General features: G+C 39.7%; 1 protein-coding gene across 1 annotated transcript; it reads right to left on the reverse strand.

The window, feature by feature from the left end:
• Positions 1-24,716, reverse strand: LOC139692065 (membrane-bound alkaline phosphatase-like). Its single transcript, XM_071590094.1, has 9 exons — positions 24,646-24,716; positions 23,423-23,643; positions 21,889-22,062; positions 20,066-20,257; positions 17,385-17,586; positions 14,532-14,666; positions 9,144-9,335; positions 4,515-4,634; positions 1-185 (listed from the first exon to the last, which is right to left on the reverse strand). The coding sequence occupies exons 1-9, from the start codon at positions 24,707-24,709 to the stop codon at positions 1-3; spliced, it is 1,485 nt and encodes a 494-aa protein (XP_071446195.1). The 5' UTR covers positions 24,710-24,716.
• Between the last annotated feature and the right edge of the window lie 847 nt (positions 24,717-25,563).

A 25,563-nucleotide genomic window follows, 5' to 3' on the forward strand; every position in this document is an offset into this window, starting at 1 on the left:
TTAGGCCCAGTTGGACGCAGGGCCGATTCCAATGGCGTAGCAGATGGCGTGCATGACATAGTTCAGCTCGTAGTGGCCGCTGAAAATGTGGGCCCAAGGGCCCTTGGCGTGGACCGACACGTCGTCACCCCCGTGAGTCTCGGCGCTCATCGGCCAAGTCGACGGGAATCTGTAAGAGGTGCTTCCTGGAAGGGACAAGAATCATGATCGTGAAGAATCGACGTCTTGATAGAATAAATGAGGAAAGAACAGAGGTGATTTCTCTCCATTCTCGTCGTAGTCAACGAGAAATTAAGAAACGTTTGGGAAGAGTGTTCGGATTTGTGTGAAAGTTAATCCCATCGACCGAGACCATACATATGTGTTGACACATGTTGCCCGATTCATAGAAGTTCAAATCACCAATATCATTCATTTGACTCGGGGTCCGAAAAAATTTGAATTAACCCTTAATAAGCATGTCCATATAATAATTCGAACAGGGTGCTCCGAGGAATCCTGGGCACACAACTTGTCACAGTGGCATGAGTTTTCTCCATAGACAAGTGTTATGGTCGCTAAAATGCCATCTCTGCCAGTGCTAATTCCTAGAAGTTTTTATGAGAGGCGACTGACAGCTTAGGTCATTTTCGCCATCAGGGATGGATAGGAAAGGAGGAAGGGTGGAGAGAAACCCGGCGTCGCCATTAGCCTTAACGAAAGGCGCCAAGGGGTCCGCAGCTTAACGTCCCACCCGACGGACGGTGTACTCACTCAAGATGCCCTCCACAAAGCACCTCAAGTAGGGATCAAGACACCACTGACAAATATCTGTCGTCACCGGGATTCGAATCCGGGCCCTCTCGGTGGGAAGCCAGTACGTTATTCATGCTAATTCCTTTCAATGATGAAAATCCAAGGGATTTTTATACTTAGTAGTAACTCCGAAGGTGTTGCTACTTAGAATAGGAATAGGTATACTAAAGTGTTTGCCCTTTTGAGAATGAAGCTCATTCCAACATCAACCTGAATGGTTTACAAATCCCCGTATTAACAAAAGGTAAACTAAAATAGAAATCCCTAAGTATGTCTCTACCCTTGCGCGTAATCAAACTTGAGAGTTTGCCTCATTGAAATGGTCGCCTTTTAGAACGAGTTTAGATTCTTCTTTGAAGAATATGAATTGGGGTTGACATGCAATTCCAAGTCCAGCTCGCTTCAGGGAAGCAGCTAAGGGGACAGACCCCAGCTATACGGACACCCGGTTTCCCAATCACATTTTATTAAGAACAATTTGTGCATAAGACTTCTAATTATTATTTCACATTCATTTTTTCGAAAGATATTTTTTTTCATTTCAACGGCTTACTTAAAATACTTGTTTATCATTCTTTGATTAACATCTCTATACAGGGGATTTGCTTAGGATTCCGTGCCTGAAACGATATATGCAGGTTGCCTTCGGCTCGAAATTTCAAATATCTTAGCAGGTGTCAAAACATTACCAATCTTAGAACATAATAATATTTCAATGGGACCAATTAATATTTTTTTAATCAATAAGCATAATTAAGGTTGAACATAATGTCACGAATGTATCAGCAGCTTCAAGTTCAAATTGAGTAGTTTCACGTGTGATGTGGTGGAATTCGAACATAATAAAGAAAACATAGTAACCATTTTCCAATGTATTGGAAAATTGTCAATATTTTTTCTTTATTACCTTCATCAGGTTCTTATAAATTATTGACATCAATTTCCTGACTGGCTGGCAATCCTAAACGGTCAGATTTTTACAGCAAAAACTGCTGCCGAAAATCCCACAGACTTCTGGGAAAATGAGATTAGGTGAAATAATATGAGGCCAGAAGAGAGGAACGTAAGTTTCCAGTTTTACGGATCAGGAAGGGTGACCGTAGAGGCTGATAAGAACGAATCCGGAAGCCAACGAATAAATTGTGGGCATAGGGGTCCAGCACTGCGAATGCGGGCGCAAAAAAATGATAATTTAAATTAGTTGAGAGAAAATGATTCAAGGACATTGAGCAGATATTATGTTATCACTTATACCTAAACGACTAACCTGCCATTTCCTACCTTAAAAAGGTTTAGTCCTAAAAAAATCATCTGTTTGAGAAGGCAATATACTATGCACGCGGATTCGCGAGTCCACGCCTCTATATAGCTGGCTGAATCGGGTGGGGATTTTAGAATAGAGCTAAAATAACTTAAGCAGGTGGAAATGTTTACGTATATGGGAAGTGTTTTGGACCAACACGGTCAAAGTAGTAGGGACGTAAGGAGAAGAATTGCGCTGGGCAAAGAGGCTTTCACAAGGAGGAGGGAGTTGATGACAGGGACTTTGAGTAAGGATATTAAGAAAAGACTCGTAAAAACTTTGATATGGAGCGTAGCTATGTACGGCGCGGCAAATCGGTCACTGAAGTAGGGGAGTGGACATAGATTGGTGGCTTATGAAATGTGGGTGTGGAGAAGAATGGAGAAGGTGAAATGGACAGAGAAGAAAACAAACGAGGAAGTACTTGGTATGGTGGGCGAAGAGAGGGGTTTGTTGGGAGCAATCCTATGGAGGCAGGAAAAGTGGATGAAGGGGGTATTGACCGGCAGTGGGATGTTGAAGACTGTAATTGAGGGGAGAATGTTAGGCAAACGAGGAAAGGGAAGGAAGAGGGGCGTTAAACGGGATGAAGGGAGGAAGAAAGTACTCAGAGATGAAGAGGGACCTGATATAGAGTAGGATGCTGGATTTTGTGTAATGTTAGGAGTCACAAAATATTTACTTGTTCGTTGTGTCAATCCAGAAACCTACCTTAACCGGTAGATCACCTTATAATAATAATATTTGGAGAGAGGGCTGTATAAGCAATACAACAAATAATAGCAATCACATTATGAAATCAGCAGCAAAAAACATTTTAAAGAAAAATTTTAATTTAGAACAAGTTTTAATCCTATAGTTTTTCCACTTCATTATGTATGATAATTTATTTACCAAAACATATTTGAAAAATATCAATCAATTACTGCTGTTCTGGCATTATCGGAAAGAGCACAAAAAATGAGAGTGATGATGTATTGATTAGACCAGGTCTCTAAGAAGATTTGGCGAGGTAAAAAATACTAACAACCCTGATAATGTTTCTTGTTGTCATGCAAAAAAAAGCTTCGGGGACTAATAAAAATATATTTAAATAACGAAACACTTTGCGACTGAAAGCACGGAAAAATATTTTCCTTCACTTTTTAAACTCCTCTTTTTTTCTTTTCAAATAATTTCCTCTTTCGTATTTTTTTAAAATAATGAATTCAAGTTTTGATCGCCGTAACTGCAATAATTTCTAGTGAATTCAAATAGATAGCATATGTTATCCACGCGCATCTTTGTATATAGACAAAAATAGCCCATTCTTATTTGAAGCGAATCAATTGGATGACCAAATAATTTCTAAATAAGTTTGAAATTCCACCCAAATTAAGATACACATTTGATTTAACGCTCGAACATCATTGCGTCTGATTTCTAGAAATTATAAGAAGTTTCAACTGGCATTTTATTTATACCTCCCACGGTTATATTGAGTTATTTGATTCACTTAGACGAAAAAACAAATGAAAAATATATATCCAACTATTTCGCAGGGCAAACGGCACCGCCTCGGGCAGGAAGCGAGCGAGTTAGGTCGTTGGAACAACCAGCGACCGAATTAATTAACTGCCGGATTAACCAGGTCGGTTTGGTTTCATCATCGCCGCGCATCCCGTTTCCCTCAGTGACTCAACTGCATAATTAAAGAGTTATGATGCCCAACTCTCCTATCGCTCACCCCGAACTGATTCATCGCGGCAATTAGGCGCGAAAATTCATGGAAAACGGGTGCAATCCGTTTCCCACGCTTTTCAATTCGGTCATCGGGGATTGAAAATAACGATTCGACTCTTGCGGGGGCAATTTTAATCCGTCCTAAAGCTGGAAGTCCGACCAGTTATCGACCGCTGTATACCAACGCCGCCGACCGCCCGATCCCCAATGCAGTATATTTCCTCCGAACGGTGCGTGCGAATTATTCACGAAGCCCTAGGTCTAACCATTGGCCTCCAGTCGGTCGGGCGTGAAACCTTTCCTCTGAGAAATTCTACACGCATATCGAGAAGCGCGTAGTTTTCCCTCGCCATACTGTGATTTAGATGGAAGAGATACCCCATTTAGGCTCACCCCTCGGAAAAAAGTTTTTCAAGTGTTCTCGTTGTCTTAAGGACTTGGATGAATTTACAAGATGCAGGATAAAAGAGACATAGCGTGAGATTTAAAAACCTCAGCATCTCCTTAATTTTTTGTGTCAGTTTGAATATTATTTTCATAAAATAATCAATGCGATTAACACCGATAATGAACACAATAAAATAATCAATACCGATAAATCGTGCGCAAAATTTTCCCAAATAAACCCTTAATGTAAGTTACTGAGTAACGATTTTATAATAGTAATAATTTTCTAAAAAACCAGGATACATACCATGATTGTCATGGGTGATGTCGTAGCGTTTCCCATGGCTGGTAGGTTTCTTATATCCGGGTCCATTGGAATAGGACAGTATGGAATACGGAAGTTTATCCTTGGCATGACCAGCAATACCTGTAGGGATTGAGTAAATTTTAAAATTTTGCAATAATCTGGTATTTTTACAATAAAAAAGTCAATCAACATGAAAACCGCCACAGGATCGGGTTCATTTTCACTCGGGCATGTGGTTTAAAAATCTATTGATCACAGTCACAAATGCGGGCGTCTTCATTTTTCATTTTAAAAATGACCATATCGCAAACTCCTTCATAAAAAAACACATTATTTTCCAACTCGACCCGTTTGGTTGAAAAAATTATGTATTTCGGGAAATTTGTTTTTGCTTCATCGTCTTCAAAGTTTAGATATGTACTCTTAAGGCTAGTTCATAGTAGCTCCCTAACGGCGAAATGAGCAATGTATCCGTGGAAGAACTTGGTTATGGAAAGAAACAAGAGATGAAGTGAAGGGAAATATTCCAAGGAAACATCTATTTAGCGCGGAGGAAATGACCTGATTCAAGGTGTTAATCAAGTAAGAGGAAAGGATCGAGAGATGATTTCGTGAAACCAGGTAACATTTTAACTTCAAATGTTTCAATTATAATCTTATGAAAGATTATACGAAAACAAATTACCATTCATTACTGATTAAATTGTCTCTTGATAACACATTATTCTTTTACGGGTGCATCTTAAAAATTGTTATTTTCAAGCATCAAGGCATTCTTGCAAAACTTTCGCGTTTCATATCAGTAGAGAGAAGTCCCTGAGGGTTTTTTTTTCTATAGAAGCATAGAGTCAATAAAAGCGCAGCCTTTCACTTCCATCACCAGGGGTCTCTTCAGGACTCCTAACGGGGTTCTCAATTGGAATGTAATTGGGAAAAACCCGGAACATCTCGGGAAAAAAATCCAAAAAGTTACTTTATTATTGATGGAATTTAGATGGCGTGTTGATGACTCGCAACTTTTATATGTCAAAGGATGAATATCTAGTGATATTATCACTGAAACTAGGGTTGTTTGGAGGTCCATTCTGCAACATGGAAATAACAGATGTGAGTTATGAATGCCAATCCAATCGTTCGCAGCGGGGTGCGTGGGGGGATCTTGGTACATTCCTTTCTCCATTTCCGTGTCTATGCTCTTCCATTTTCTCCTTTCATCCACCCTCTTTAAGCATCTCTTCCGTCATCACACAAGGCTTCTTCATTCCCTTAGTCTCCACCATTCCTATTTGCTCCCTAAGCTGCTCTTAGCCGTTCCATTCCGTAAGTTCCATCCGCCTCCCTCCCCTCCCAACCGTATTATATGCTCATGATTTTGATATTTATTGTATTTTTCTTGGTGTTCCTTTCTTTTTAGTTCGTTTAAACCTTTAAGATTCCACTTTGGTTCTCATAGAACCTATCGTTCCATAAGTCCCAGACATCGTTCAATAAGTCCCGGGATTAACTAAGAAAAAAATATTTTTTTAGCAAAATTCATTTTTATTCATGAACATAATCACCTTCTAGAGCACAATCAATTCCAACGCTTTCCTAACTTTTCGATACCATGCTTGTAAAACGATTTGTCCTCTTGCCCTCAAAATAAGCTTCAGTTGATCGGCGATGACTTCCTCATTCGAGCCAAATCTTTTTCCTTGGAGCATCTTTTTGAGATCATCAAACATCCAGTGGTCGCTGGTGGCTAGATCTAGAGAGTACATATGGTGGGTGGGGGGGGGAGCAGATTGAAGCCCAACTCGTTCAATTTGGCCATTGTTTTCATTGACTTGTGGCACGGTGCATTATTGTCTCGATGAAAGGTGATTTTTTTCTTCTTCATGTGCGGTCATTTTTTTGCGATTTCGTCCCCGTTCTTCAAAAGCACCAAGGGCTCAATGTAATAGTCGCTATTGATAGATTATCCCTCTTCAAGGTAGTCGATTTAAATTATACCGTGCGATCCCAATATAATAATCCGTTCAATAAATCCCGGGATTTATTGAATATTGGGTTACATTTACAAATCCTTATGAATTTTCAATTATAATTTTAACTGCCCTCGGAAATTCTGAGTGAGTTATTTACGGTATTTCTAAATTCACGCCACACTATGATATAACTGGTGTCTCCAATGTTTCTCCCGGTAATTTCCATTAATACTTACGCCTATGATTATGTACCTGGTGTTATCTTTTAATAAACATCATATTCTGCAAAATTCTATTGCTTTCTCTCCGCAATTATTTCTAATTACTAAACGGTGGTATCCTATTAGGGTGGGGGCTAAACGTGGAGTACATTTTTAAGAAAGCTTTCAAAAATCTTCATTGGGTGATGATAAACCTCAAAGGGAGCGTTAGAGCTACTAAGGAAAAGGCGTGTAAGACCTTGGTAAGAACAATTTTAGAGTACGCATCTCTTGCATGGGACTCTCATGAAGAAGGACATTACCAAAAACTGGAAAAGGTACAAAGAAAGACTGCCCGATATGCACTGGGGAAGCACACGAGGATAGAGAGTGTGTCTGACATGCTAGAAACGCTGGGCTGGGAACCTCTACAAACTAGGAGGAAAGTAAGCAGACTTTGTGGAATGTTCCGAATTCTGAAGGGGGAGAAAGCTTGGGCGGATCTTAGGAAAGAGGTGGGGAACCCAAATTTTATAGGCAGAAATGATCACAAATTTAAGGTAAAATGCCGGGCACAAAGAACGAATAAAAAAATTATCTTTTCTAAATAAAACAATTGTTGATTGGAACACCTTACCTGCAAAACTATTCGAGCCCTTTCCTAACAGAGTGTATACTTTTAAGAAAAGATGTAAAGAATTTATGCAATTTGATTGATATGTGGTGTAAAATTAATGAGATGGGGATTTCCTTGTTTTATGAAAGAGATTTTTGTTTGGAAGTTTCCTTTAAGCTTACTTTTGTTTTACTGACTGATTTTATATATTATCTTTTGTGATTACTAGGGACTTGTGTGCCACCTGACACAGTCTATCAGCACGTGTGGATTTTAATAAATAAATAAATACAATCACTCTCCCATTCCACCCTTCGCAAACCAATGCGTTCCGATCCCTGATCACTATTAAGATTCTCCTACCCGGCACACACCCTGATATTTCTTCTAATTGATCGTCAAAAATCCTCACTTCTTCCTCCATATAACTACTTGCTAGTTCCCACAAATGAATTACCACTAAATAATGGTATTGATTATGGTCGGGTCAGTTATCTCTCTAAACAATACAACTCTTTCACTCACCTCCTTTATATTTACCACCCTTCTTCCATATATCCCTCTTCAGCACTACTGCGGCCGTTCCACTGCGTCGGCCCTAATCCCCACTATAACTCTCTCTGTAACTTCCACTCCAGTTATACCCGCTGTCTCTCTAGCTCACCTCACCCACCTTCTTCCTCTATTCCGCCCATCCCATTTTCTAGCTTTCCTGTCTCATCATCGTCCTAGCATTCCATGCATCTGTTCTATGCGACCATGGTACAACTTTGATCATATTGGTCCAAAACATTTCCGTGATACGTAAACATTTCCATCTGTTTTTATTTGTATTGATTCTCATCCCATATCTGTCACACTGAAATTCCAATTCACTCAGTAATGCTTGCAACCCCTTGGCTGACTGACAAACTAAATCTTGGTCATCAGCAAACCTAACTGATTTTACGAATTCCCCGCCCACTTTCATTCCTACCTCCAGTTCTTCCCATGCCTCTTTAATCATTTCCTCTGCATACAGGTTGAACAGCAACGGTGATAATGGGCAACCCTGCCTTACACCTCTTCCTAATACTGCTCATCCGAACTCTCCGTTCCCCACTCGCACCTGAGCAGTCTGAGACAGGTTGCGGATTAGCCTCCTGTTTCTCCAATCTGTTCCTATTCTCTGCAATTTACTCGAGAGTTTGTTGATGATCCTGGCAAGCCCTTTAGCTGCGTGGGATATCAAACTTATTGCCCTGTAGTCCTCACATGATGTAGCCTTTATGTTTTTTCGGAATGGGAACTAACACCGATTTAACAAAGTCTTCCGGCCAGATGCCTTCCTCATAGATGCTGCAAACCAGTCCATATAGCCTCTTCCCACACACACATAGTCGTGGTGGTCCAGGGGTAGAAAGTTCGTCTAATCCGACCGGAGGGCACGTGTATATTTAGGTGCCGTCAGTTTAACCTGAGCTCCGTAATTTTTCGAGTGCCAGATCTTCCTCGGAAACCATAACCGGCACAAGGAAAGGAACCGGACTGCATAGCCTAATGTGCGAATTTCACACGCCGTCGGGCCAAACAATGGGTGAACTCCACCATCACTTACCAAACCGACCTTCGGGTTGATTACTGTATTTATTTTAAAGAATGATATTTTTTCGTCAAATGTTACATCTTCTAACCCGCTATACCGTTGTACTCACTTTAAGTAGAGCTTTAAAGAAAGCATGACATTAAATACTACTTGAAACAGGGCGAAAGTACGTGCAACTCGCTCCAAACAGCGGCAAATAGGGCTCCCCAAAGGTAAATGATAGTCGCTAGTCATAATTTTACGTTCGTTCTTATGACTGACCGAGGATGGGTCCTCCTCTCCGCGCATAGCCGGCCATGGACATGGTGTGCGAGTGGTCAGCGGTCACTAGGATGAGGGTGTCCTTCTCCGAGGTGGCGGCCGTCGCCACGCGCACTGCTTCCGCCAGCTCCACGGTCTCATCCAGGGCCAGTTGGGCGCGGCTCCCGTGGTGCCCGTGGTCGATCAAACCCCCTGCGAGGATGATACACATATCGCCTCAATAAGCGTCCGCTCCTTCGAACCATATACGCAACATGCACACAAACACAAACCCGAATCCAGGGCTGAGGATCCACGTCTTATGCCCTCACAACAGTGGCCCCCTGTCTTTTAATCTACCCACGAAGTGATAGGCAAGCCTCCGCTCTCACTTCTTCGGAAAGACTTTTTTTACTCCACCTTCATTTTCGCCGAATAATATGAGGAGATGGATGGATGGATAGAATGAGTACATAGAGGAATAAGAAAGGGTTGCACTCTCTCACATTATTCAACAACTATGAAGAGGAAATGATTAGCAGCATCCTATCAGGAGAAAATGGAATAAGTATTGGAAGTCAGGAGATAAGCAGCATAATATTCGCAGATGATATGGTGTTACTTCCGGATGATATGCAGACGTTACGAAGAAGTTTGTCGACAATAGGAAAATGAATGGAAGAGTACGGTATGGAAATTAATATTCGAAAGACAAAAGTGATGATAATGAATGATAAAGAGTGTATGAATGTAACAATAAATGGAATAAGGATTAAGCAAGTTCAATAGTACAGATATCTGAGGTGTATGATAGCAGAAAACTTCAAGATTCATGTCGAAATTAGAACGAGAATAGCCATGGGAAATGGAGTGTTCGTTCAGTCTGAAGAAAAGGTTTCTATGCAGTAAGTAGTCTTGAACAGGATCTGAAGGAGAAAACAGAGAAGTGTCTTGTGTGGAGGGTAAGATACATGGATATGAAAACGCGCGGTAAAAGAGAGAAGGTTAGATTTAAGGTATTTAGGATGTGAACTTTGATAAGATTGGAAAGACGTAGGATGGGAGCATAGGGTGAAGAATGAGGAGGTGTTGAAGATGGATAGGACTTATATAAATAGGAGAGAGGATTTTAAGAAGAGCAGTTGAGGGAACGATGGAAGGGGAAAGGAGAAGAGGAAGAAGGATATTGAAAATGTTGGATGACATCAGAGATGGAGAGAGTTATAAAGAAACAAGGGATCCGGTAAAGGACAGAAACAGCTGCTGACGAAAATGGAGTAATGGGGCAATGCCTTGAGGCAGATAACCAGATGATGATGATGATAAAAGGATCTAGAAGCATATCTTTAACAAAAATAATCCTTATTCACGAGAGCTAAAATGTGTACAGCCCATATGAGTTCACTAATTTTTTAATAAAGCTGCTTCACCTGTAAACTGATGCGATGGAGAATACCAGAATTGAAAAATTTGATCTTTTCCGCCTTACAGAAAAACAAGTTTTTTCCCAATCTCTTCTCCACGGAGAATAAGGAGTAGATTGAACTGCCTGTTCCAGAGAATAACACTGAATTATCTGTGACACTAACATTGGCACTGTATTACTGGTCTGAGGGCGGTTTACCAATTCCTAGAGGCTTCCACCTTCTCTCAAATATTAAAATGCGTATACTGCCTTCTCCTTAGGTCGAGGAAAGAACGAATTAAGAACATGAATGGGTTTAGATATTTGTTGGTCTCAGGTTCGTAATAAAAAAATAGAGATGTTCGATATATCTTGGTAAGATGAGACAAGAAAAGAAATTGTTCATCAGACTAAGAAGAAATAATGATTAAATCAAATGATACACACACCGTTGAAGATTTTGCTAATTTTGTCACACACTAGACAGTTTAGTAATATTATTTCCGCTACACCCTTATACATAAAGGAATAAATAACATATAAGTGCTCATTTTATTTGAAATATAAATGCTAAAAACTAATACATTTCCTTCACCTCAGAATATGAACAATATAATTTTACCAGATGTTACGTGTATGTTTAGTATTAAATTAACTTCTTTATATTTCAAGGAGCAAGAACGGAAAATTTAAGCAAGAAAATAATTATTCTTTTTGGCCCACTTAATTGTGACATAGATAGTTGAAAATGTTAAGTGAGAATTTTTTCATAATCACATTGAAATTGGTGATGGTATTGGCCAAATTACCTCTTCCATCCTTCTCCAAAGCAACATTTAAGAAGCCTCGAATCTATGCCTATCAACCTGCTTCAATGACCATGATTCTGCGCCGAACATAACTACGCTTCAAATCAAAGTTTGAACGAGTCTTTTATCAACATCCTCAGTCAAAGTCCCAGTCATCAATTCTCTCCTCTTTGTGAAAGATTCTACACCTAACGCAATTCAATGTCTTATATTTCCACCACGCAACCATTTACGTCCAGAATACTTCCGAAAGACATAAACTGTTCCACCTACTCTGGCTCATGAACTTATATTTTATTCAAATAGCTTTCCTCTTTCTGGAAAATTGCAAAACCTATGTTTTGTTAAAATGTGTGCACAGTCCATTCTTATTGCTCTAATCTTCCAATTCACTCAGCAATGCTTGCAACCCCTTGGCTAACTGACAAACTAAAGCTTGGTCATCAGTAAAACAAACTGATTTTACGAATTCCTTGCCGACTTTCATTCCTACCTCCAGTTCTTTCCATGCCTCTTTAATCATTTCCTCCATAAATACGTTGAATAGCAACGGTGATAATTGAAACCCCTCCATTACACCTCTTCCTAATATTGCCCATCCAGAGTCTACATCAGCCACTCATACCTGAAACATGTACAGGTTACGGATAAATCTCCCATCCCTCTATTCTACTCCTGCATTATCCGTAACACATTAATCCATTCTACCCGATTTACTCTATGAAACGTCTTTTTGAAATCTACGAAACAGACGAATACATTTTAATTGTATTTTGCGTTCCTCTCTATTAGTGACCTCATTACTGCAATGGTGCACGCCTTGTTACTCTACTCCCCTAGCACGAATTTATCATCTCCATTATGCTTTCAATTGCCCTCCTCTCCATTCTTTAATTGATCATCCTGAGACCCACTTAAGCTGCGCGCGGAATAAAATTTATTGTTCTGTAGTCCTCACATATGACTGCCTCTCCCTTCTTGGTGACTGAAACTAATCTGGGCGAATGCACGATCACCCTTTCCCTCCGCATGAATAACCACCGCTTTCAACCAAATCTTCCACCTTCCTTAATTATCCCATCCCTACTCACACTGCTTCCCACGACCAAAATTTCGATAACTGCTTCTCTGTTTCGGCTCCCGGACTGAACCAAGCCCACTGGCTGCCTACATATCCCCTCCCACCCCTTTGCTCATTTCCTACTGGTCCCTTACCTCTCCTTCCCTCACCCCTCCCCAGCACATGTCATCTCCGCTCTTCCCCAAGAACGCCATTCTGATGACCACGGTCGTGCCGCCGAAACGTCAAAACTACATAAGTGAGTGTCCTTTCTTTGTGTTTCTATGGTTTAAAAAGCTACATCTGTGTTATATATATATAAACATACATATATATATATATATATATATATATATATATATATATATATATATATATATATATATATATATATATATATATATATATATATATATATAGGTGATACAGAAGCAGTTAAGAGAGGAATATAATATTTGGACAGCACAATAGAATACAAAATAAAATATAAAATAAATAACATGTGAAAGGACACTCACATTGTAGATTTTTTGAGCTTTCAGCCTTCTTCAGGTCAGACTCTGACCTGACCTGAAGAATATCATAGAAGACCGAAAGCTCAAACAATCTACAATGTGAGTGTCCTTTTACATGTCATCTAGTTTATTTTGTGTTCCATTGTGCCGTCCAAATATTATATAATTATATATATATATATCGATGGTGTATATACTACCTTGATCAAAAAGTTCCCGGAATAACCACCGTGTGGCGCTCCCATCCTTCCGATTTGAGTTCTGTTTTTTTTGTTAAATTGGTACATCTGTTGTTGATATTCCCTTTAAATCTTAGTGTCATAACTTGACATTTGCAAAAGTTACGGTCGGTTTTCGGTATGTCCATCAGTGCTTCCTGCGATTTTTCCATTACTTCCTCTCGGCTGCTAAAACGCGTTCCCCGTAATGGTTTTTTAACTCGATTGAACAGAAAGAAGTCACAGGGAGCCAAATCAGGTGAATTCGGTGGCTGTTGGATGGTATTTGTTGCATTTTTCGTCAAAAAATTACGAATAATGATAGCACTGTGCGACGGTGCGTTATCATGGTGCAAAATCCACGAGTTTTCTGCCCACATTTCTGGTCTCTTTCGGCGAATTGCTTCACGCAAACGTCTCATAACGCCCAAATAATACTCTTTGTTTACTGTCTGGCCTTCTGGCAAAAATTCATGATGCACTACACCGTTGTAATCCATGAAAACCGTCAGCATTGCCTTCTTTTTTGACTGAAAACGACGTGGTTTTTTTGGTCTCGGCTCATTTGGTGAACGCCATTCACTTGCCTGATGTCTGGATTGCGTGTCGTACTCATAAACCCACGTATCGTCTCCAGTAATGATCCTTTTGATGAATGTGGGATCGGATTCAGCCTCGCAAATCATGTCTTTTGCGACGTCAACACGGTCTCTTTTTTGCATGAAATTGAGGTCTTTTGGAACCAACTTTGCTGCTACACGACGGAAACCCAAATCATTAACCACAATGTCTTGGGCGGATCCATAGGCAATGTTCAAGTCCTCCGCTATTTCTCTGATGGTTAATTTGCGGTTATTGACCAACATTTCTTTTACTTTATCAATTTTTTCACCGACTTTCGATGTCGATGGTCTGCCACTGCGTTCATCATCTTCGATTGACTCACGACCACTTCTGAACCGCTCGTGCCACTGGTAAACGACCGTTTTTTTTAGAGAATCGTTGCCGAAACACTTTTCCAACATTTCCAACGTCCGTGCGCCACTAAATCCGTTTTTTACGCAAAATTTAATACAAGTTCGTTGTTGCAAATTTAAATCCATTTCTGAAATTGTAAAAAATCGCCAACACACACAGAGATAGATGTACTCTTGGCTACGTAACTTTTGCAAATGTCAAGTTATGACACTAAGATTTAAAGGGAATATCAACAACAGATGTACCAATTTAACAAAAAAAACAGAACTCAAATCGGAACGATGGGAGCGCCACACGGTGGTTATTCCGGGAACTTTTTGATCAAGGTAGTATATGAGAGGCGATCTCGAAATTAAGCCAAGTAATTCTGTATCACTTAATTGTGTATGTACTCAGGACAGAAGCAATTGACCTTGACTCTCACCTTCAACAAACAAGAAGAAACCTCTAGGGTTCTTGCTCAAAATACTTATGGCCACCGAAGTCATCTCAGAGATTGTCGGCTCCGTGGTCGGGTTGGCTTCCAGGTGGTACCGCATATGACTGGACTCGAACAACCCTGGAGGTGGACAGAAAACGTCGATTAGCGTCTCGCAATAACATTAAGATTGTCATCACTTTATATTCTTTTGCGCTGATATTGCGTTGCAATTTTTTATTGGCCCTCGTGAATAAACCCTTTATATAAGAAATTAGGTCGAACCCTGGAGGTGTCCATCAAAGTTTTTGAGTACATTTTATGCTCGGCATCAAATTTCGGACAACTCAAGTAGGGATACACGTGGTATGTCGACCATTGTAAACTTAATTGCGTCCGTCAACAAAGGTAGGAGACATTAAATGAGGGCGCCACAGAAAAATGGGTCACAAGGTTTTCATCGTTAAAAAATCCTGACGGATGATGTCCTTCACCTCGAAGGATTGACACGACAGGGCTGGCCAATCAGAGGCGTGCTCTAATGCCGCCGAGGAAAATAAACAATGAAGTAAAGAACAAATAACGTCCAATAGGCCATGATTTATCCACCAGAGAGTATCTATTTTCCCTTGTTAAAAAGATTTAGCTGGCGGACCCAATCAACGTAGGGTAGGTGTAGTATATTTCTTCTACTCAGTATTGACCCTGTGAACCTTCGCCCGTGATGAATTAATGCGCAACAATAAATGCATTTGTTTTTGTCTCAAAAATCAGATACCATGTCCCTTCCTTGTCGATTAGAACCAAAGCAGAATTTTTCAAAATTTAACATTTGGCATAATATATCGAGTAATAATTAAAGTGTTAATGGACAGTATTAGGCAAACAGTTATTCGGATGTGTGCCCGAATTCACCACTAATTCATTCACAAACGTGCACGAAAAGTGTCAAGGAGCTCAATGAAACTTGATAAAAGTTATTTTTTTCCGTTTTGCTGTCAAAGGGTCGGAGGCATCTACATAGAGCATAATTTATATAGATATCACACTAAAATAACACTCGACCTATTATTTCGATAAATAGTATTCTCACTTGCGTTCTCCCAAAATTCTGTTCTCGTTGCAAACTCAAATTACAATAGAAATAATAAAAAAAACACATTAGGGCCCATTGTGTCCCATTACCCAAAGTAGGAGGAAATCCATTTGAATTAAGCTCCCCAAGTCGAGTTGAATCTCAGGGATTCGTAAATGAGGTAAAAGTTGTTTTTTAACGACATCTACGGAGGAAAAAACCTAAAATTGGATGCAGTTTATGAAGCTAAAATTGTGAATCGTGATCGAGAGTCCATGCGACATATATTTTCGACATTTATAGCCATACGACAACTTATTTTTTTAATATCGTTTAAAAATACTCGTAAATCGTTCGGAAATATCATTCGTTACTAATAACACTTACTTAATCTATTTTTCTATTAACTGATACCCTGTAAGCCACCGCTAGGGTACGTGGCAGGGGGTGATTACAGAACAGGCATGCAACATCAAAAATTGAGTTTTCTGAATATTTTGTCAAAGGTAAAAGGATTCAAATAATGTTGATCTTGATAACTATAAATACATACACTAAGATATCAAAGTTAGATGTATTACTTTACGTATAAGGAGAGAAAATATTAGTTTATTCATTTATTTAACGCCTTAATTTGGGCGAGATTGAGACTTTGTAGCCCCTTCTTCCACCTGAGCCCTAAACATAAGATTGAGGACAGTTACAAATATCCATACCCTAGTTGGAGGAAAACCCACCTACGTGTAATCGATTCCGCGATCTCGGGATTGGCAGTCGAGAAAATCCCCCCTCCGCCAACGGAGCCGGGAAGTAACCAGAAGGACAATAACCACGACAAGATAAAATAATGGCAACATACTAGGCTACATAGAATGATAAAAGAAAAATACTTTTCTCTCCATGGTGCGGTCACAACAGGTATTCTCATCCCTTAGCGTACGGTTAGTTTAAATACGCCTGATTACAGTTTTCATATGTCAAACATTGAAGTGCAGTCCAATGGAAATATGTCATCACTTATGAACATTTTAATCAAATAAAACAGAAAAAAAATTATCCTTGTATTCTTCAAAAGCATGTATTTACTAAAAATTGTTGGTTGCATAACGCTCTTCATCTTACTAACAGCTCCTCTAGGATGCGTAGAGAAGTATCTCAATTAGATACCGTAGTGCATGTACTTGTAGTTATCATGATCTACATTATTTGAATAATTTTACACATGAACATCAAACTAAAAGCTAAGAGAAACTTAATTTTTTATGTTACGTGCCGAGTATTGACTCACGCTACATATGTATATATATATATATATATATATATATATATATATATATATATATATATATATATATATATATATCACACTATGTGCCGCTTACCCTAACGGTGGCTTGCAGAATAACCTGCAGAAATAGAAATTTTAAAAATAAGTATTTTTTTAAAACCAATCAGCACTTGGGAAATGAGTTGTATCAAATGCATCACCATGCACAGGTGTCCACCCCTACTTCTTTTGAATAACTACTTCGCTATAGCCATCGGGGTGAAAATTCGAAGGCCTCTCTCTCACTCCATGATATCTCTCAAAGCAAGAGTATCTTCAAATCGTCATATTTTTCTTGTGTCACACTTGCAAATTTTTTCTCACATTTTCATTGAACTCACTTTGGTCAACATATTCGTATCAAGGGATCTGGTAAGATCTAATCATGCGTGGATCTCGTATCTTTTGGAGGACTTGGGAAGGGGTTGGTTCGCCCGCAGCGAAAAAACAGTCTCACCCAGCAAGTAGTCGGTGGTCTTGGCGTCGACTCCCTTCAGCTGGTCCCGGTTCCACACGTAAACGCTCCTCTGGCCGCGGTGCGACTTCTCCTTCAGCCACTCCGCGATCAGATTCCTCCCATCCAGCCTCCGACCGCGCCTACCCTCCGCGTCCCTCGCGTCCTTAGGCAGCAAATTGCGTCGTCCGCCACCCATTATCACCTGCAATGTTGGCAAACGTATTTATATATACATATATATATATATATATATATATATATATATATATATATATATATATATATATATACAGTATATATACAGATTTAAAAACGATGGGTCGCGGTAGTCCAGGGGGTAGAGCTGACTGGAGGGGCCCGGGTTCGATTCCCGGGCAAGGCTCCGGGAATCGAACCCGGGCACCTGCAGCTCTACCCAAGCTATGTGATCTTTCGGCTACTAGATCTTACTGGGAAACCATAACCGGCACAGAGAAAGGAACTGGCTCTTCTACCTTGATGTGTGAATTTCACACTCCGCCGGGCTTAGTACTGGGTGAACTCTACCATCACCTACCATAACTGACCTTCGGGTTGATTACTGTTTTCATGGTTAAGGTTTATATATGTGTGTATATATATATATATATATATATATATATATATATATATATATATATATATATATATATATATATACATATATAATATATATATATATATATATACATATTATATATTTTATTTATATACAAACCCTGCAAGCCACCGATAAGGTGCGTGACAGGGGGTTAATAATTTCCACCCAAACATGACCTACCGCGGTCGGACAATGTTGTTGTGATGCCTTATGGTTCGTGAGAAAAATGACATCTTAAATCTATTACTCATTATATATTTTACCCACTTTTGCAGTCCTGGTAGGACTTATCCCAGAAAAAAGAAAAAACAAACAAAAAAACGTTCAAATTTGTACATTAGTGTGATATTTACAAATGTATGCATAAACACACTTACCTGTACATGCATCTCTGCATCACGCAATAATGGGTGTGTTCCAGCGGAGATTTAAATTTAGTTTTTTTAAATAAAAATCTACGATTGGTTGCGATTTATTTTGTAAATATAATACACTGTACGACTGCAATCTCTGAATGCTTTCTTATTTTATTCTCGCGGTCCAATCTGCTAATGTAATGTGGGACCATTACAATTCCCTCTTTGGTGTCACAGGTAAACTCGGGTGCTACACACTTCTCCATTAGTCTTTTCCCTTCTCGTCATAACACCGCTAGAATCAACCAGGATGGTCTGATGATGGCGTTCAACGTCGAAACCTGGGTCGTGATTTTGAATCAATTGTGTGGAATTACAAAGTCAACAATCTCATTTCAGTACGCTATGTAGATTCCATGAAGTTACTCCGTAGACCTCAATCCGGAAGGTTGGTTTGACAGTCAATTTATTCTGCTACTTACTCCATCGTCTTTATCATTTTTTAGCGAATCAACAGTTGACTCATTTCTCTGAACCTCTCTGACGTACGACCAAAACGCTTTCGGATTCTCTTTCAAATTTTCCGATAATCTTTTCCTTTTGAAATCGCTAATCGCTTTCCAATATTCATTCTTGGAATTCGCCCTAGATATCTAGTAATCATAAATGATCTCAATTCTTTTGTCGCTAGAGTATTCATCCCTAATATTTTTCATCTGGGCGTGACATAGCCTTTGCCGTTCTTACATCCGCGTTGTACCATCTTGGTTCCGTGTTATGTTTTATAAATTTCCTGGGAATGAACTTGTTGCCTGCTGAACGCTTGATCTCAGAAGAGTGATTCAACGTATCGTCAGTATTTCGGTGATTACTATATTTCTTAGAACCAGCAAATTGATTATGTAGCACGCAGTTTAGGTCAATGTAGTCTCCTTCTTTAAACGAGTAAATTTTCCTTTTAGGCTTCTTATTTCGGACCCTAAGCAGCAAAAAAATAGCATGTACTGCCCGGAGTTCACTAATTACTCTTATAGTTCATAGAGTTAAGACTCTATCGGGAATACTCGTTGCTAACTAATCAAGAATATTATCGTCTGTAGTCGATTAAGTGACAAGTAGATATAATGAGTTCACGCAAAAGAATTCAATAGCGATTCGCATATATCTTTGTCTTTACCGCCAGTTTAAAAACTGTATGTGTTCCAGTCAATAGATGGGAATGCCAACGACGCTACCGACTATAACTTCGCGATTATCGTGTTGGGATTAAAAAATACTTTTGTTTTGCTGGTCTAATTCTAGGATTGAATCGTCTCTGTCGTCTGGCGGTCTGTAAAATGCGCACACATAAATTCTTTTGGATTGAGGACTTTTAATTGAGCACCAAACCCTTTCCAAACAATTACCTGTAATTAACTCAGTTCTACTGCTGAGCGTAGAGCTCACCAAATATTAACCCCTATAATGGTGTGTGAAATTCACGCACCAAGATAAGCTCCTTTCCATAAACCGCCAGCGGTGTCTCGGGATGGAAGATCTGGTACCCGAAATATCAACATATTACACCAACTTTTGGTGAAGCTGATGGTGCCCAGAGACTTCACCCGGAGTGGAACCTGGACCCTCCGGTTAATTTCTCAGCGCTCTGCCCAATTGCCTACCACGTACCCTTAGCAAGTCGATACCAGCGATAGTTGTGTACTCACGTTCAGCCTCCTCCCGGTCTCCCCGTGCACGAGCTGATGGGCGATGTCCTTGCACACGTGAGGGTCCTGCTTGTCGGCCACTACGTCGGCGTCGTTCTCCCAGTCACGGCTGGCCACGTGGGCGTAGCCCGCGGCGGGGGACGCGTGCGTCACGCGAGTCGTCGTCACGATCCCCGTGCTCATCCCGGCGTCCTGTGGTGCCGATACGAAGGGATTATCATTAGGGGAGCCCCCGGTGGGGAGGGGGGAAGGACTTATCGTCGGTGCGCCGAGAGAACGACCCCAGCGCCCGGGATACCTTTGGCTTCAATTCGACCAACATTGTCCGTAGTATGTAGTGAACAAATAAATATTTACAGTTCACGTACTAAGTTAGTTCCTATAATTAGGATCTACGGAGTATCAATGACTATATTATTGAGATATGAATTTGAAACATGAAAGTAGGGTTTCAAAAATTGGTTATAAATTATTTCGCTCGTTACATTGTAGCAATTTAGTTAGTTGTTTTAGTACCCTCCAAACCACCACTATGGTGTGTGGCAGGGGGCGATTACACACGAGACTAATGTTAACTAGAATATGATCCCTACCGCGGTCGGAAAATGCAATTCTGATACATCATCTTTCGTGGAAAAAATGACATCTTAAATTTATCTGTTCTATACTTGATCTCTCTAATTTTATTGACATGATCTCTCCTATCGTAGTACGATGTGGATAATAATACATTTTGAACATCACTGCTAAAGAGACCTCCTTCCAATTTATGCAAAAGATTTAATCTGTAATGTAATCTTTGCTACGTAAATGATACCAACTTAGCCTCCTCGAATATTTTGGATACGCTACTAAGTTTATCATTCAAGCGTTTTACCAATCTAGCTCACCTACGCTGCACGCGATCCAATTTGGCAATTACTCCGACTTAGTGAGGATCCCATACACTTGCATCATATTCCAAATGAGTGCTGACCAGCGAAAAATAACATTTCTCTTTGACCTTTTCATCACATTTACCAAGAACTCTTCTAATAAATCCTAATTTTTTGTCACTTTGTCCTCTTATTCCCCTATATGTGTTTCACCCATGAGAGGTCGTGAGTGAGGGTAACGCCTAGATATTTAATTGAGTCTACACATTCCATTTCGATGTTCCCAATACAGTAGGCGTTCGGGTGGGAATTGCTCTTTTTCCAAGTATTTATCACTACGCACTTTTTTAGGTTGATTCTGTTTGCCAAGTGTCGCGCCAGCGTTGTATAGCATTAAGGTCATCTGGCAAAGCTGCTGTGTCCTTAGGATTACGGATATCACAGTAAATCACTCCATCATCAGCAAACAAACAAACGTATCTTACTGCTGACTACAGAGTCAGTGTCGTCAACGTAAAGTAGGCATTAAAGAGGTCCAATGACACTTCCCTGGGGAACACCGGAAGTAACTTCTACTGCATTTGAGCCAACTTCAGCTATCACTAGTCTCGGTACCCGACCATTCAAAAACTCTTTAATCCAACCCCGGATATTTTCATCTATGCCATATGCTTCTAGCTTTGCGAGTAGTTTACTATGAGGTACTTTGTCATACTTAATATCTAGGAAAACAACGTCCACTGGAACATTGCTCTCTCCCGAAATAAGAATACTATGAGCAAAAAGCGCAAGTTGTGTCTCGCAGGATCTATCTTTTCGGAAACCGTGCTTATTTTTCATTTATAACTCCTGATTATCGAGTGTATGAATGAATATTGATGCATGAATGAATGAACCTAAGCACCGGAGTGTGTTTCCCCATCGACTTGTTCCGCATGCTGCCCTCACCTGTGCCCACTTGAGGATTGAGTGCACGTGTGTGCTTGCGTTGAGCGACGCCTTGCAGTCGCCATTCGAGACGGCGCCAGAGAGTCCCAGAACCCCTTGGTTCGTCTTCACGCCGCAGAGGTAGGCCGTCCCTGAGGCTGCTGAATCCGTGACTTGGTCGCTCACACTGTACGTCTGAAAGAACAATATCACATTAAAAACAGTAACCGGCACGTAGATCACACAGAGGAATATATTTTAAGAAAAAGATGCGAACTGAATTTATTTTAATTTCAAGACCTGTGCGACTTGCTTCGGTTGTGAAATTTGAAACTTAATGATCCTCAGTGGAAACGCTAACCAAGATTAAAATATTTTTTCAATGAAAGACCTGAATTTAAATTAATCGCTAATGATTTTTTTAGTAAACGCAGTTAATTTAATACATATTTTTTCAATGAAAGACCTGAATTTAAATTAATCGCTAATGATTTTTTTAGTAAACGCAGTTAATTTAATACGGAGTTTGAAAGACGTAGGAAATCAATTCTATTGCAATTGCTAAAAGAAAAATAATCACACGGTAACAAATAAGATCCATAGATCAACTGTATTTTATTAAAATACATAATTAAGTTTAACTAATGAAAATTATAGGATTCAAACTTAAACTAAAATTATTCATCAAATTGTTTATTTGTTGTTGATTTCATTACGTTGTTGCTATTATTTGTTATATTCCTTTTACAGCTTTCTCTCTAAATATTATTATTATTAGGTAATCTACCAGTTAAGGTAAGTTTTGGATGGACACAACTACCAAATAAATATTTTATGACTCTTAACAAAACACCAAGTCCATCAGCCTACTCTTCATCAGACCCCTCTTCATCTCTGAGTACTTCATTCCTCCCTTCATCCCGTCCAACATCCCTATCCTGTTCCTTCCCTTTCCTCGTTTGCCTAACATTCTCCCCTCAATTAGTCTTCAGCATCCCACTGCCGGTCAATACCCCCTTCAGCCACTTTTCCTGCCTCCATAGTATTTCTCCCAAAAAACCCCTCTCTTCGCCCACCATACCAAGTACTTCCTCGTATGTTTTCTTCTCTGTCCATTTCACCTTCTCCATTCTTCTCCACACCCACGTTTCAAAAGCCTCCAATCTACGTCTATCCTCCTGTTTCAATAACCACGTTTCCGCGCCGTACATAGCTACGCTCCATATCAAAGTTTTTACGAGTCTTTCCTTAATATCCTTACTCAACGTCCCTGTCAACTCCTTCCTCCCTGTCAACTCCTTCCTCTTTGCCTAGCGCAATTCTTCTCCTTACGTCCCTACTACTTTGACCGTGTTGGTCCAAAACACTTCCGAGATACGTAATCTGTTCTACCTGCTCTAGTTTTTGCCCTCCTATTTTAATGTTTAGCTTAGCGTTTTTCTTTCTGGAAAATCAATGCAATACATATCCTATCATTAGTGGAAGCGTAATGGAGTGCTTCAAACAGAAGGTCAACATGCAAATTCTATATTGACATAATTCACGAAACAAATACCTTGGAGAGCCCGATGTAGGGAAACTTCTCGAAGAAGAGGGAATAGCCCTCGCCGCTGCCTCCCTTCCGCTGCCCCTGGTAGATCCTGGCCGCGGTGATGGTGGGGATGGACATTCCATCGCCCAGGAATAAAATTGTGTTCTTCGCGGGAGTCTCTATCAGCTCCCTGTTCAACGCGTTCTTCAGTTGCGACTTTGCAAGATGGTGCCAGAAAGCAGGCTCTGAAAAAACATTGAAATAAATTAACGCTCTTAACATAAGAGAATGAGCGATGGACGAAGAATTTTGAGATGAATTTGTGATGGATGGAGTTAATTAGCTGAATGGAGGGGAGTGATGCGAATTAATGTGGAACACGGTTGATCAAAGAAGAAACATCAAAGAAGGTAGAAGAAGAGGATAGATCAGACAGTAGGTATGAGTAGGGGTGGTAGTACGTTGAGGAGCATGATAGAGAGAAGAATGCCAGGGAGGCGGGATGGGAAGCGAGTAGATGGATAGAGGTCTTTATTTGGGCGAAATTTAGACCTAATGGTACCTTCTTCCATTTAACCCATCTTTGCATACATACTATATTTGAAATAAAATTTATAATTACATGCATATGTACACATACATATATATAGGCAGGCACAAATTCATTATGCACTGATTTGCACATCGAAAAGGAAAAATATTTTTATATATATATATATATATATATATATATATATATATATATATATATATAATATTATATAATATCATAAAATATTTATATATATATACATATATATATATACACACATAAATCCACATATACATATATAAATTAAGGATTAAGTAACGAGGAGACTGAACGTCAAGAAGGGACGTCCCTGGAGTGAACATTTGAGGGAGAAAATGCTTAGAGTTACAAGGAGGCATGTTTCGCGCAAGTGCATTAGAAGTTCAAGACTATGCGCTCATTAGCATTCCAATGTCAATTTAGTAAATTTCTTCTAATATATCAAAGCAACCGAAGCAGAATTGGTCGGCAGCTACAAATAAAGCCGCAAGCATAATACGCAAATACTGCGATATCTACTAATGGCTTTCAATTGATACTTTACTTACAGACTCAATTTCTACTGTTAAGACCACGCCGCAATACGATGCTGCTTTACATATTAGTTTAGCAATACCTCATGCTACGGATTGCAATTTTATTTGTTCAACTGCTAGCTAACTCGTCCACCACTTACCTTTTTCGTCCAGAGATTGCTTTGATCCGGGTCGTAACTGGTGCCTAGAGCTTCTTGGGTGCATCTCCACGTCACCTAATGAAAACAATGATGGGATAAGCATTAGTCATAGATTTACGCCGATCATGTTGCCTAGAATTCATTTCCTCTGAGTCCGAAGGGAAAGAGTATTCACTTATCATCAAGCTATACCCTTTTCGAAACATATGAGTAAGTCAGGAAGAATTTGAATATTTTTTTAAGGGAAAGGAGTGGACTATTTGAAATATTGGCCGACAAGTAGTTCGCGAATTAGGAGGAAATCCGAGAGGGGCGCGCATCTGTGGAAGTAATTTCTATCACATAAAAGACATTCAGGTTTGTGCATCGTTCTTAGTTAAAGTTTATTATTTGGTTTTGATTATTAAGACTGGTTTAAGGCAATGAAATGACGAGTAAGGTTGTCTCTATGCAATCGCCCTAGTAATTAACCCATCTTATGCCAAATCGCACAACTAAATACCATATTCCCCCTCGCTCAAAATGATAACTATTAACGATATCCTCCGTCCAAAATTATCATTTACCACATTGATGAGAAATACGCTCTCAGTTATCCTATTAATAATGTTTTACTACAAATAGCTTCGTGCATTGCATGACTTTCAGTCAAATGTTGGATCTGCAGACAAACATCTGTTAGGTATGTATCCGAAAATGATGCAATTGTTGGATATTAGTCGTGACAAATTATTATCAAGCGTCTGTTTAAATTTTAAGAAAGAGTTCCACGTAATCTGTCCAGATACTGCAAAATAAACTATTGATTACCCTCATCAACCGAACCAGAATACTTAGCTGACCATTATCTCCAGTGACTACGACGGTCAACTTTGGGGATATTCGCAACAATCCTTGCGAAACATTTTTACCTTCTTC

The sequence above is a fragment of the Hetaerina americana genome, unplaced genomic scaffold (assembly GCF_022747635.1).
Source record: "Hetaerina americana unplaced genomic scaffold, ioHetAmer1.1.p SCAF_4, whole genome shotgun sequence".
Lineage (NCBI taxonomy): Eukaryota > Metazoa > Arthropoda > Insecta > Odonata > Calopterygidae > Hetaerina > Hetaerina americana.